This window comes from Artibeus jamaicensis, unplaced genomic scaffold, assembly GCF_021234435.1.
Source record: "Artibeus jamaicensis isolate MK-2021 breed Jamaican fruit bat unplaced genomic scaffold, CSHL_Jam_final contig_457, whole genome shotgun sequence".
Taxonomy (NCBI): domain Eukaryota; kingdom Metazoa; phylum Chordata; class Mammalia; order Chiroptera; family Phyllostomidae; genus Artibeus; species Artibeus jamaicensis.
In genome coordinates, this window is record NW_026521840.1 from 1,435,929 (window position 1) to 1,450,550 (window position 14,622).

Here is a 14,622-nt window from a genome sequence, read left to right on the forward strand (position 1 = left end):
TTTTTGGTAATTTTTTATCCTCTTTTTGCTGTGCTTCAAATTTTAATAAGCCTATATTTCATTGAATAGAAATGACATGTTGTGCTTAAAATATACTGTATAATATATAAATCAACTGTTGAACAGAACTACTGATAGTAGAGCTTTAATAGCCAGGAAAAGTGGCAGATAAAAAGGGTAGAGCAATGTATTTTCTCCTTTCCTCTCATCTCTCATTTTCCCTTTTCCTATTTTATACTTTATTTTTGTTTTTTCTTGTCTCTTTTTATACCTCTTTTCCTTTTTCTTCTTTATACTTTCTTCTTTCCTTCATTTTCTTATCCTTCATCTTTTCTTCTCTTTCAGTCCCTTTCTTTATTTTTGTCTTCCTTTCTCTTTTTTCTTCTTTCTTCCTGTTTTCTTCAATCTGTAACTTTTTTCTCTCCTTGTCTTTCTGTTTTTCTTTCTTTTATTTTCCTTTTCTATTACAATTACATTTTCCCCATAGTATAGTTATCTGTTTCCTTTCACCTATTGGTATGAATATTAGGGATGTGAGGATGAATAAGGCAGTTAACATTTAGTGTGAGAGGGAGATAGGTATGTAAACAATATTCATAAGGCTATGATGATGTTGTCTGCCAAGGGCTATGGTAACACACAGGAAGCTATAATAATTTCTGCCTGACTTGTAAAGTTTTCCTGAAAGCAGACATTCAAATTGACCTTTTAAGAATAAGTAAACTGTTACCAGGCAAAGATAGGGGATGGTTGTGAGGAAGAAATTTTAGGCAGTATAAACCATACAGGCAGTAGCTTGGAAACAGTATCTATGTGGAGAATGTTTCATAGACTTATTTGATTCAATATTTGTCAACTCAAGCTAATATGGTAAAAGGTGTTTGGAAATGTATAAAGGTACTTTTAGCTACATGACTGGGAATATGGTGATAGCTATGCTGTTGTTTAAAGGTTGAGAGTCAGAGATGCTAAAACTTTCTGAAATATGTAGGATATTATTAAGCAATGAAGAATAGTCTCATGCAGAATTCTAATACCTGCTCTATTGAGGAATACCAAGAAGTAAGTTTTAAGGGAAAGTTGAATAGCAGGCTCTTGCAAGAGAAGATGAGAGCCCTGCTGATGAGTGGGAACAATAGCAATGGTGAGCAGGGGAAGAGTTTAAGGGATATTTAAGAGGGATGACTGGGCTTTGTTGAGGTGCTACACAGGAAAAAGGATGTCTGAGGTTTCTAGCTTGTGCCCTAGATGTGGTATCTTTAATCAAGTGAGCAAATAGGAAAGCATGGGCGGGGTAGTAAGATTTTGGCCAAAAGTTCTCCTTTGGGGGTATGCTAAATTTAAGATCCTGGTGAAATCTAGGTCATGTAGGTTTCACAGTAGGTAGTTGTGAATAGAAATTTAAAGCTTATAGAATTAGAATGATTTAGATATTCTCACAGTTCAAGTATATGCATATATAAAGTGATAGGAAGGAAAACTTAAGGCAAAAATACACAGTAAAGAGGTAGGGGGGAAAAGCCAGAATAAGGAGGTGGAAAATAATTGGTCAAAGTGGGAGAAGGAGACTCAAACACCAAGGCAAAAAAGTGTTAAAAATAGAAGTAGCCTAGGCAGCAATGTCCCTATGAGAAAACGCAGATAATGTGTTAGTCCAAGGTCACATGACTTTCCCCAAATGTCTTCTATTTGATTCCATCCTCTCCAGTTAATCACACTTTCTTCTCCACATCAATCCTTGAAGCATGGCTTTTTGATAGTGTAATCCAGTCATTCATTTGCAAAAATATTTATTCACTCAACACACTTATTGCACATGATTCATGTGCTAAGTCTAGAGAAGGGGAGTAAAAAGATAGACATGATCACTACTGTGAGGGATTATCTGCAATAAACACATAAAACACATACATAAAATAAGATCATTTCAGATCATGATCTATATTATGAAGGAAATAAAATACAATGATATGACTTCTGGCCAAGATGGAGGTGTAGGTGAAAACACTGTGCCTCCTTGCACAACCAAGTTTAAAGACAATAAAGTTTTAGTAACAAGAATGCAACCAAAACACAGAAAATTGAATTGTATGGAAGTCCGACAACAACGAACTATTCAGCCAGACCAGTAAGAGGGGTAGAGTCAGTGACTGGCAGAGCGGGGTTGCACAGGAAAGATCAGCCAGACAGACCCAGGAGTGCAGACAGTGATTGGCAGATCCCAGGTGTGGGGTGGCAATGGGCGAACCTAATGAGGGCCCCTAATGAGGGCTGGCTTATCATGGTCACACATTCATGCACAGATAAACCAAGTGAAGGAGCGAGCAGTGAGACAGACCACACAGGCTAGGGCCCCAGCAACAAAAATTAGAGCCTGAAAGCACCAATTGGAAAGACTTTCAGGGTTGAGGTTCTGGGAGAGGCTCCCAGGCTCACAGAGAGTTTGTAGGAGAGACCCACAGGGTCCTGGAAGGTGCATAGGCCCACACTCTCAAGAGCCAGCACCAAGGGGGCCAGGTTTGCTTGTGGGAAGCAGCAGAGGGGACCAAAATCCGAGAGAGAGTGGAACAAATGCCACTGTTCCTCTCTGACCCCTCCCTCACATACAGCATCACAACCCAGCCACTGGGTCGCCCCACCCTGGTGAACACCTAGGCTCCACACCTCAAGCAGAACAGGTGCGAACAGACCAAAATATTATGGCTCAAGAAGAACAGCTCAAAGCCCCAGAGCCAATACTTCTAAGTGACCAACAGATAGCCAACCTATCAGATGTAGAGTTTAAACCACTGGTGATCAGGATGCTCACAGAACTGGTTGATTTTAGTCACAAATTAAATGAACAAATGAAGGCTAAACTAAGTGAAATGAAGGGAAATGCACAGGGAACCAATAGTGATGGAAAGGAAACTGGGACTCAAATTAAGGGAGTGGACCAGAAGAAAGAAAAAAATGACCAAACAGGAAAATATGAAGAAACAAGAATTCAAAACAATGAGGAGAGGCTTAGGAATGTCCAGGACGTCTTTAAACATTCCAACATCCGAATTATAGGGGTACAAGAAGGGGGAAAGGAACAGCCACCAGTGGAAAACTTATTTGAACAAATAATAAAGGAGAACTTCCCCATTCTGGCAAAGGAAATAGACTTCCAGGAATTCCAGGAAGCTCAGAGAGTCCCAAAGAAGTTGGACCCAAGAAGGAACACACCAAGGCACATCATAGTTACATTAGCCAAGATTAAAATGAAGGAGAGAATCTTAGAAGCAGCAAGAGATAAGGGGACAGTCACCTACAAAGGAGTGACCATCAGACTGTCAGCTGATTTCTCAAAAGAGACCTTACAGGCAAGAAGGGGCTGGAAAGAGGTATTCCAAGTCATGAAATCCAAAGACCTACAACCAAGATTGATCTATCCAGCAAAGCTTTCATTTAGAATGGAAGGGAAGATAAAGTGTTTCTCAGATAAGTACAAGTTAAAGGAGTTCATCCTCACCAAGCCCTTATTATATGAAATGTGAAAGGGACTTATCTAAGAAAAAGAAGATAAAAAATATGAACAATGAAAGGACAGCATACTTGAAATTATTAACAACCATACCTAAAACAAAAGCAAACTAAGAGGACAGCTAGATCAGGAGTGGAACCATAGAAATGGAGATCACATGGAGGGGTAGCAACAGGGTAGTGGGAGGAGGAGAAGGGGGGAGAAGGTACAGAGAATCAGTAGCATAGATGGTAGGTAGAAAATAGATGGGGAGGGCAAGAATAGTATGGGAAATATAGAATCTAAAGAACTTGTGACACATGGACATAAACTAAAGGTGGGGAATGGTGGGAGAGGGGTGTGCAGGGTGAACGGGAATGAAGAGGGGGAAAATGGGACAACTTTAAAGGCATAATCAATAAAATATATTAAAAAGGAAAAAATACAATGATATGATAAAGTGATTACTTTAGAAAAGGTATTTAGGGAAGGCCTTTTTGGAGAAAGTAACATTTACTCAGAGACCTGAATCATGAGCAGAAAGGAGCTATATGAATATATCTGAGCAGAATGTTTCAAACAGAGATAGAGTGAGTACAAATACCCAAAGGTAGGAGAAAGCATGGCTTGTTTTAGGGTCAGAAAGAAGGCCAGTATGTTTAGAATGTAGTGAGCTAGGAGAAGAGTGAGATAACATAAGGTCGTACAGGTTGGCCAGAGACTTGCCAAAGTGTCAGGCTTTGTTGACCATAGTCAGTAGTTTCGATTGTATTCTGAGTATAAATGTAACATTTAAAGCAAGGAAGCAATGTGCTCTACATTATATTTGTTAAAGATAATATTGGATCTTATGTGGAGAATCGTTGAAGTTATATTTGGGTGCTCCTGTGTTGGGTGCATATATGTTTATAATGTTCATGTCTTCTAGATGGATTCTTCCCTTGAGTATTATGAAGTGACCTTCTGGGTCTCTTTTTATGGCCTTTGTTTTGAAGTCTATATTGTCTGATATAAGTATTGCTACCCCAGCATTTTTTTCCTGTCCATTTGCTTGGAATATTTTTTCCAACCCTTCACTTTCATTCTGTGTAGGTCTTTTGTTCTGAGATGGGTCTCTTATGAGCAGCATATAAACTAGTCATGTTTTCTTATACATTCAGCTACCCTGTGTCTTTTGATTAGAGCATGTGGTCCATTTACATTTAAAGTTACTATTGATAGGTACTTATTCATTACCATTTCCCCCTTTGTACCTGTGTTCCTCTCTTCTCACTCATTTTCCTCCATCTTCTTATAGCAGTCCCCTTAGTATATCTTGCAATACTGGTTTGGTGGAGGTGTACTCTTTTAGCCTTCTTTTGTTTGGGAAACTCCTTATTTCCCCTTCAATTTTAAATGAAAGTCTTGCTGGGTAGAATAGTCTTGGTTGCAGGACTTCAGTTTTCATTACTTGAAATGTTTCGGGCCATTGTCTTCTGGCTTGTAGTGATTCTGTTCAGAATTCAGTTGCCAGCCTCATTGGGGCTCCCTTGTATGTTACTTCTTGTTTTTCCCTTGCTGCCTTTAAGATTCTCTCTGTCATTCATTTTTGCCATTTTAATTATGATGTATCTTAGAGTGGGCCTCTGTGGGTTCATTTTGATTGGGACCCTCTGTGCTTCCTGGAGTTGTGTGACTTTTGCTCTCATCAAATTAGGGAAGTTTTCCATCATTACTTTTTCGAACAGGTTTTCTGTTCCTCGCTCCTTTTCTTCTCCTTCTGGTATGCCTGTTATGTGGATATTACTACATTTCACGTTGTCCTGCAGTTCTCTTAACTCATCTTCATTCTTTTTTAGTCTTTTTTTTCCTTTTCTTGCTCTTTCTGTGAGTTTTTTTTCTTCTTTGTCCTCCAGCTCACTGATTCAATCCTCTACTTCACCTAGCCTGCTTTTGATTCCTCCTACTGTGTACTTCAATTCATAAATTGTATATTTCATTTCCTCCTGCCTCTTATTGATAGTTTCTATGACTTTTTTCATTTTAATGTAGTTTGCAGTGAGTTTCTTGCAGTTTCCCTGTAGTTTTTGCAGTTCTTAGCTCATTGAGCTTCCTTATAACCATAATTTTGAATTCAATATTTGATAGTTTATTTCCCTCTATTTCATTTAGCACTCTTTCTGGGGATTCCTTCTTTCCTTTCAATTGGGGGTTATTTGTCTCCCCATTTTAGGAGACACTTTTCTTATTTGCTTCTGCTTCTTAAATTGATATGCTTTGACTCTCTTTCTTTGTGGGGTGAACTTCTATGCTAAGAGACCTGTGGGATTCAGTGGTGTAGTCTCCTTGATCACCTGAACTTGATGCTCTGGGGATGTCCTTTATGCCATTTATGTTGTCTCTCTGGATGTAATTTGTTTTTTATCATTGTTGGGTTGTTCTTTGGTGGCTTCTTCCCTCCATCTGGTTGACTGATAGTCACTCCACCCACCACATCTTGTATGCTGTTATGTACATGCTACCAGGAACCACAAAGCTGAGGAAACAAACCCATACCTGCAGAAATAACTCCCACACACAATCCCACTATCAACAGCAAATGAATCAGTATTAATAAAGGTGTAAAGAGATTAAGACTATTAAAAAAAAGAGAAAATATGAAATGACCTACTGTAAGAAAAATGATTTTGAGAGGGTAGAGGGAAGAGCACTAATAAGAATAAGGTTTGGAGCAATGTGAAGAGAGAAAGTAAAATTTACATCATAAATAAAATAGGGAATGAAGAAGGCAGAGTATAGTGAGAGAAGGGAAGCATACAGCATTAAGATTAAACAGAAATTTAAAAAAATAAAATAAAGTGAAAAAGAAAAAGAAAAAGAAAAAAAAACTAAATACACAATTAAAAATAAGAACCAAATGGTGAAAAGAACCATCACAGCACTATGAACAACACATGAGCTAAAATTAATATTGGTGAAATGTGAGTAAGAGGTAAAAAATGAAAGAAAAGCTTAAGAGATGTCTAGAGGAAAGGGAAGTGATTTTGAGATGATAGAGGGAGAAGATATACTAAGAGTGAGCAAAAACAAAACAGGCTAAGACAGGGAAAAGTTGAAATTTGAGACAAAAAGGAAAAGGAAAAAAGTGCAGGATGAAAAAGAAAAAGAAGGAAAATAGGCTAAGACAGGAAAAATATTAAAATTTGAGATAAAAGAGTAGGAGAGGAGAATGGTGAAATTTGAGATTTGAAATACAAAAATAGTGAAGCTCTAAAGATAAAATTGAAAAAATGCAACAACAACTATGCTATTTACAACCAACAAACAAAAATTGTTAAAGATGGAGAAAGAATGTGGGTATTTTAAAAGTGGAAAAAAGAATGTGAGATGACCTTTGACAAGAAAATCGGTTTTGAGAGGCTGGATGGGGGAGAAATAGTAAGAGTGTAGACTAGAAACAAGTTGTAGTGAGAGAGAAAACAAAATTTAAGACAAAAATAATAAGAGGAAACAATAAGGTGAAATGGGACAAGAGAAGGGAGGAGCAAAATATATGTATTAAAATAAACATTTAGTGACTTAATATGCACAAACTTGAAGGACAATAAATGAATGTTTAAAAGCTCTGCAGGATACTCTGGAAGGGGTTGGTCATTGGATTAAGCACTGGCCTGTGAACTGAAAAACCACTGGTTCAATTCCCAGTTAGGGTACATGCCTGGGTTGCGGGTCAGGTCCCCAGTTGGGAGAGTGTGAAAGGCAATGGATTACTGTATCTCTCATGCACTGATGTTTCTCTCTCTTTCTCCCTCCCTTTTCCTTTCTCCAAAAATAAATAAAATCTTTTTAAAAAGCTATACAGGAACAAAAATATTGCAAATCACGGAGAAGACCGCTGTAGATTTGATCTTGGTAGCATCTAGTATTTACCACTGTTTTATTTTTCTGGATTCACCTGTGCTAATGTCAAATGGTGTCCCAGTCTGGTCTTAGGCAGCCTGTTTGAGACTACAAGGGATCCACCATCTGTGGCTGACTCCTTCAGCTGTTAAACTAGTCACTCTGCACTCAGCTGTCAAGCTTAAGCACCATAGGTGGGGCAGAAATCCCCCTGGAGTTGGGCTATTGCTTCCCCTCAGGCTGCTGCCATTTGAAGGGGAGTGGACTGACTGAGCATGATAGCTCCTGCAGTATGGGTGATGGCTCAGCACAGGGATCCTGGCAGCTACTCCCTCAGTTCTCTCCCCAAAACCTCCACCCCCAGTCTCTCCTGAAGCATCTCTAGTCCATTGTGCCCTTCTGCCTTTGCCAGAGCACAGGGTAAGTGGCTGCAAATGAAAATTTATGCATTGGCCCTTTAAATGACTCTTTGTGTCTCCAGCTGTCCATGTCTGACATAGAGAAACCCTGCTGCTCTTCGCAGCTGGATGTTATCTGTGTACTTTTAGGGCTCTGGTGCTCTAGCTGGGGATCCCAGCTTAGGATTTAGACCTCACATTTCTTAGGGGGATCCAACCAGCCACTTAGATATCCCTCCAGCACTTCAGCTGCCACCTGTGGGTGCCCAGCCAGCCCTCATGCATCTCTTGTGTACTCCTTAACAGTCACATTGTACTGAAACTGTTTCTTCTGTCTGTCCATGATTATAAGGCTTCTCTCTAACTCTTGTTCAATTGTTTGTTCCAGACAATTTCTCCACCAACTTAGTTATAATTCTAGATTAGTCCTGGAAGGTGGTTGGTATAACTCCCACTCACTCCTCTGCTATCTTGGACCTCTCCCTTCAGGTTTACAACTTTAGGATACAACATCTGTATACTCCATTGTATGCTCCCTGACCATAGTCTAGTCTCCCTCCATCAGCATATATTTGACTCCCTTTACTCTCTTCATCTTCCTCCCATCTCCCTGCCTGGTAACAACTGTAATGTCTGTGTCTATGAGTTTGTTTTTAATTACTTTTTTGTTTTATATTCCATATATGAGTGAAATTGCATGGTTCTTGTCCTTTTCCATCTAATTTATTTCACTTAGCAAGAGGTTCATTTTTTCATATATCTATTTAAGCCCACCTTTATTTCTTTGCTACATGGTTAAAAAGACAGACAACTGGTCAAGACCTTTCTTGGAATAATTATTATTACAGTTTCAGTTAATTATTTACAGCTTCACTTATTGAATGTTTACTATATACTATGCTAAGCAATGCATGTATATTATTCTGTTTAATTCTATAACAACCCAATGAAGTAACTGAAATTATGCCCATTTTACCATAAGGGAACTGAAATATACAGAGGTGTAAAAATTGCCTCAAGATTATACAGCTAATGTGTCAGATAAGGTTACCAGACATCCTAGTTTGTTAATAACTGAGAAGTTTCCAGGGATTTGAGACTTTTAGGTTTAAAACTTAGAAAGACATGGATAAATATGGGAGAACTGGTCATTGTAGTGGCAGAGTTTAGTTTTAAACCCAGACAGTGCATATTTGGAGCTAGAACTCTTAACCTTTGTGCCCATTGCTCTCAATATATTTGTAATAATTTTTATGTTATGCATAGATTAATCTTATCTGAAAGTACCCATTCTCTGCAGTATGCCTAGAGAGAAGCATGAAATCCCCCAGGTTCCTACAGGGGCTTTCTGATTAAGGTTTTGTTCTTTCTTCTTTCTCAGGGACATTTGAGATTTACTGCCAGGAAGGCAGCCATAGAGAAGCAGGGATGAAGGCTATCTATAATGTCTCCCAGTGTCCTGCCCACCAAGCTGTCCCTCGCCAACGTTACCAGGCTGCAAGAGTCTACTATATCATGGCAGAAGAGGTAGAATGGGACTATTGCCCTGACAGAAGCTGGGAACTGGAATGGCATAACCAGTCTGAGAAGGACAGGTAAGGCTTCAGAAAAGAAGTCACACTTTCAGAAGCTGTATCATTTTAGAAATAAGGAGGCTACTGAGATTCTGAAAGAAGGAAGGACTTAACCTAATAAGATACCAACAGAGATTAGATACCAACATCTAGTCTTTGGTACAGGGAGTAGAATGCAGGTAAAGTGGAATTCATTGCTTCTTCTATATTGCTGTACTGTGGGGTTGAAATTAGGAACACACTCTCGTGTTCTTAATCTTCACCCTCTTTCCTTTGGTTAGCCAGAAGCACCTCTATTGGGACTTAAATTTTATAGAGCACTTACTCAAGGAACTGAAAACACCAAAGTCAACTATTCCTTGAAAAAATGTCACTAAGGGACAGATGAATTTGTATGGCAGAAAAACATAGAGTGGCTTAGATAAGTTAGAATTTTATTTCTTGTTTGCATAATAGAATAAACATGAGCAGTCCAGGGCCAGTAGATGAATTAGTCACATATAATACTTGCCTTCATCTCTGGAATTAGGATGCCTGTTCCAATTGTAATCATTCTCATGTATCAAGAAAGGGGAAACAATTCCAAGGAAAGCAGCACTTGTGTAGATGACCTGGCAGTTGTGTACATTACTTTCTCACATACCCCATTATCCTAAACTTGTCCATATGGCCATACCTAGGCACAAGAAAGTTTGGGAAGTGTAGTTTCTTGTTTGGCAGCCATGCACTCAACTAAAACGTAGGTGATTCTACTACTATAAAAGAAAAAGGGAAGAATAGAAATTGAGGTACAGCTTAACAATTTCCAATAGAATTTATTTTTGGTACTCTCACTTGCCAATTCTTGCTTTTTATGTTGGTTATTAAAGGTTGAAGCCCATTTTCTAACTTGTTATGCACCCTACCTAGAAAAAGTGACTACACTTTTCTGAGCCTTGGTTTACTCATCTTTAAAATGATGTGGTATACTAGAAATAACTTGACTAGAAGGAGATAGAGAAAGAACAGCAGACTTGAATTCAAGTTCTGGCTCTATTTCTGGCTGATGTATCAATGAAGATATGTTCTTTCACTTCTGGACCTCTGAATCCACCTCTGGGACATACCTACCTCACTAGCCTATTGGTAATGTCAAATGATAAAATAAATAACAAAGACATTTGTAAATAGGATAGCATCCTATAAGGAGAAATCTGTAAGATTTCTACTTGTCCCCATCTCTTACCCTCCAGCAGCAGAAGCAGTTACTACTTTCCTTCCATATGTACCTTGTGCTCTCATAAAATGATTTTCATCTAAGACACCACTGAGGCTAGAGCTAGAGACCAGGCCTTCTGATTGTTATCCCAGTGTTCTTGCCATATAAATTTTAATACAAATTCCTATTTTCATGATGACAAACAAGATAACATAAATAGATATTGAAATTTACCATCTATAGTTGCATGTATCCAGCCAATATATTCAGGAATCTTATGTTAGAAGAGGTAGGTCCCCTCCTTCTATCTGTGACATGAACTTGAGTCTGACCTCACTTCCCGGTGGGCTTAAGGAACTAAGGGCCAAGTGCTGATACCAGTCTTTGGATTCCTCTAGTTATGGTCACATCTTTCTGAGCAACAAGGATGGGCTACTGGGTTCCAGATACAAGAAAGCTGTATTCAGGGAATACACTGATGGCACATTCAGGATCCCTCGGCCAAGGACTGGACCAGAGGAGCACTTAGGAATCTTGGGTAAGGGAATTCCACTTTCTTCCTAGTGTTTAGAAGCCTGTGCTGGTCCAAGAGGGGTTATGTTACATCAGGAAGGCCTCCTATTTCCCATTATCAGTTTTTCTTTATGATGTACTGGAACTATAGTCATGTTTTATAAAACAGCCATGAAAATAAGCAATAAAAGGGAGGAATTCATGAATTCTGCTGCAATCTGAACTAAGTTATTCCAGGTTGCTATATCTATGGATCTCTGAGGATGATAGATTTTTTTAATGCTAAAGGCAAGGGAATGTAAAAATATCAAAAAGTAGAAAAATGGTACAGGAAACCAGTATTAGCCTTGCACCCAGTTTAGTTATTGCTGCAGTTTCTTCAATTTTGTGGGGGCCAGTGAGTTTCATCATTTTGCCCTTGTACAGAAGGGATCCATCCACTAGCCCTTTAAGAGAGCCCAGCAATTCTGTACTGTAAAGCTCTCACTCCTAATTAACAGTTATTGCTCATAGCCCTGATTCTCTAGAAATTTGGGTATTATTTAGAGAGAGTTGAGATGGGAAAAGTGAGGGTAATTGGAGATACAATTCTGTTGATGAAGTACACTTTTGTGTGTAGCAGTATCACTTTAAGTGCTTCTGAATTAAAAAATGAAGCCAGTCATGATTTTCAGCTCAGAAGGATCCTTTCTTATGGCAAACCCCTAATTCTAGGGAGTTCCTATGTATGTCCCCTTCTTTAAATGCCTTTAATGTCCCTGTTCCACTACTCCACTGATGAGACTTTTTCTTCTTTTGAATATATTAGGTCCACTTCTTAGAGGAGAGGTTGGTGATATCATAACTGTGGTGTTCAAGAATAATGCAAGCCGCCCCTACTCTGTGCATGCCCATGGAGTGCTAGAATCTAATACTGGCTGGCCACTGGCTGCTGAGCCTGGTGAGTAGCAACACTTAGTGAAGGGAAAAAGGATGTGAAGCACTTCTTCGGCCCTCTGCCTTGCTCCTTTAAAACATTTGCTGTTAGAGAACTGAAACAGGAGTATTAGCCAGGACTAAGCCACAGCCTGAAGTTGTCTCTATGAAACACTCATTTTTCTCAGTCCTAAAACAGGCTACCTTAGTTTTTGTTTGTTTGTTTGTTTGTTTGTTTGTTTGTTTTATCAAAGTTCCCTTAACATTGGTTACACAGGGAGCCTTATACTGGCCTTAACTCTGAATAAAGATTTAGCTTCTAACCCTCTCTAGAACTGAACTAAACCTTGACTATAGTATGAGCTCCTAATCATGGGTACCTGTCTCAGACTGCAAACTGATCTCTGACCCCAGTAAAGTTCTTGTCCTTTTAGTACAGACTGAACCCTAACCCCAGTAACATACTAAACTCCTGATACTAAATGTAGGGTGATCACAATCTGGACCACATTCTCTTGCATTCATTCATTTATTGGATAAATATTTACTGGAAGCCTACCGGAAGCAGGAACAAAATTAGAAGGTATGAATACAGTGGGAAATAATACTTGTTCCTACTTTTTGAAAGCTTGGGCTATTATCAAAGAGAGACAAGTAAACTAGTAATTATAATGTCGCATTTTAAGTGTTAAATAGGAGTTTTTAAAGTGTGGTAGATGGGTGTAAAAGAGGATACCTAATACCTGTTTGGATGGTCATGGTCATAGATGGCTTCCCAGATTAGGTGATAACTCAGCTGAGACCTAAATTATTAGTTCTCAAATTTTATCTTGTATCAGAATCACCTGGAAGGCTCGTGCAATAATAGATTTCTGGGATCAACACCCAGAGGCTCTAATTCAGTAGGTGAGGGATGGAGCTCAGGAATTTGCTATTTTAAACAAATTTCCAGGTGCTTTTGATGTTGCTCTATCAGGAACTTACACTTTGAGAATCACTGATCTAAAGGTTGAGGAAGAAGCATACAGTTAAAGGGACAGTGTGGGACAAAAGCAAGTAAAAGGAAGAAGTTCCAGATGAAGGGAATGCGATGTGTAAATATCCAGTAAATAAGAAAGATAAAAGTTTAAGTTGAGGAAAGGGAATATGTTCTAAAAAGACCAATGAGGTAGAATAAGCAGGATTTGGTGATTAACTGGACATTGAAGGTGAGACAGAGGATTCTTTTTTAAAAAAATATATATGTTATTGCTTATATTATTACAGTTGACCCACTCCCCCTTCATTCCCCTCCACCCTGCACACCCTCTCCCTCCCACATTCCCCCCTTTAGTTCATGTCCATGTGTCTTAAGTTCTTTTGCTTTTCCATTTCCCATACTATTCTTGCCCTCCCCCTGTATATTTTCTGCCCGCCATCTATGCTATTTATTCTCTGTACCTTTTCCCCTCGTCTCCTCCTCCCACTCCCCTGTTGCTAAACCTCCATGTGATTTCCATTTCTATGGTTCCGTTCCTGATCTAGCTGTCCACTTAGTTTGCTTTTGTTTTAGGTGTAGTTGTTAATAACTGTGAGTTTCCTGTTCTTTTGTTGTTCATATTTTTTATCTTCTTTTTCTTAGATAAGTCCCTTTAACATTTCATATAATAATGGCTTGGTGATGATGAACTCCTTGAATTTGATCTTATCTGAGAAGCACTTTATCTACCCTTCCATTCTAAATGAAAGCTTTGCTGGATAGAGCAATCTTGAATGTAGGTCCTTGTCTTTCATGACTTGGAATACTTCTTTTCAACCCCTTCTTGCCTGTAAGGTCTCTTTTGAGAAATCCGCTGACAGCCTGATGTGAACTCCTTTGTAGGTGATTGCTCCCCTTATCTCTTGCTGCTTCTAGGATTCTCTCCTTCATTTTAATCTTGGCTGATGTAATTATGATGTGCCTTGGTGTGTTTCTTCTTGGGTCCAACTTCTTTGGGACTTTCTGAGCTGCCTGGATTTCCTGGAAGTCTATTTCCTTTGCCAGATTGGGGAAGTTCTCTTTTATTATTTGTTCAAATAAGTTTTCCACTGGTGGCTGTTCCTTTCCCCCTTCTTGTACCCCTATAATTTGGATGTTGGAACGTTTAAAGATGTCCTGGAGATTCCTAAGACTCTCCTCATTTAAAATTTTTTTTTCTTCATTCTGTTCTGCTTGAATGTTTCTTTCTTCCTTCTGGTCCACTCCATTGATTTGAGTCCTAGTTTTCTTCCCATCATTATTGGTTTTCTGTACATTTCCCTTCATTTTCACTTAGTTTAGCCTTCATTTGTTCCTCTAATTTGTGACTAACATCAACCAGATCTGTGAGCATCCTGATCACCAGTGTTTTGAACTGTGCATCTGATAGACTGGCTATCTCTTTTTCACTTAAAAGTATTGGCTCTGGAGCTTTGAGCTGTTCTTGAGCCATAATGTTTTGGTCTGTTCATGCCTGTTCAGCATGAGGGGTGGAGCCTATGTGTTCAGCAGGGTGGGGCAACCCAAGTCACTGGGTTGTGACACTGTATGTGGGTGCAGGGTCAGAGAGAGATTAATGGCACTTGTTCCTCTCAAATTTCATTTCCCTCTGCCACTTTCTAGAAGCAAATTGGGCCCTTCTGGTGCTGGTTCCCGGGTGT

General features: G+C 39.0%; 1 protein-coding gene across 3 annotated transcripts in view; it reads left to right on the forward strand.

Annotated features, from left to right (window-relative positions):
- Nucleotides 1-14,622, forward strand: part of HEPH (hephaestin) — a 75,574-nt gene that overhangs the window by 27,064 nt on the left and 33,888 nt on the right. For all 3 annotated transcript variants that reach the window (XM_053666510.1, XM_037135619.2, XM_037135620.2), the window contains 3 exons: nt 9,146-9,359; nt 10,935-11,074; nt 11,858-11,989. In XM_053666510.1, the coding sequence (XP_053522485.1) occupies nt 9,146-9,359; nt 10,935-11,074; nt 11,858-11,989 (486 nt within the window). The remainder of the gene's footprint in view (nt 1-9,145; nt 9,360-10,934; nt 11,075-11,857; nt 11,990-14,622) is intronic.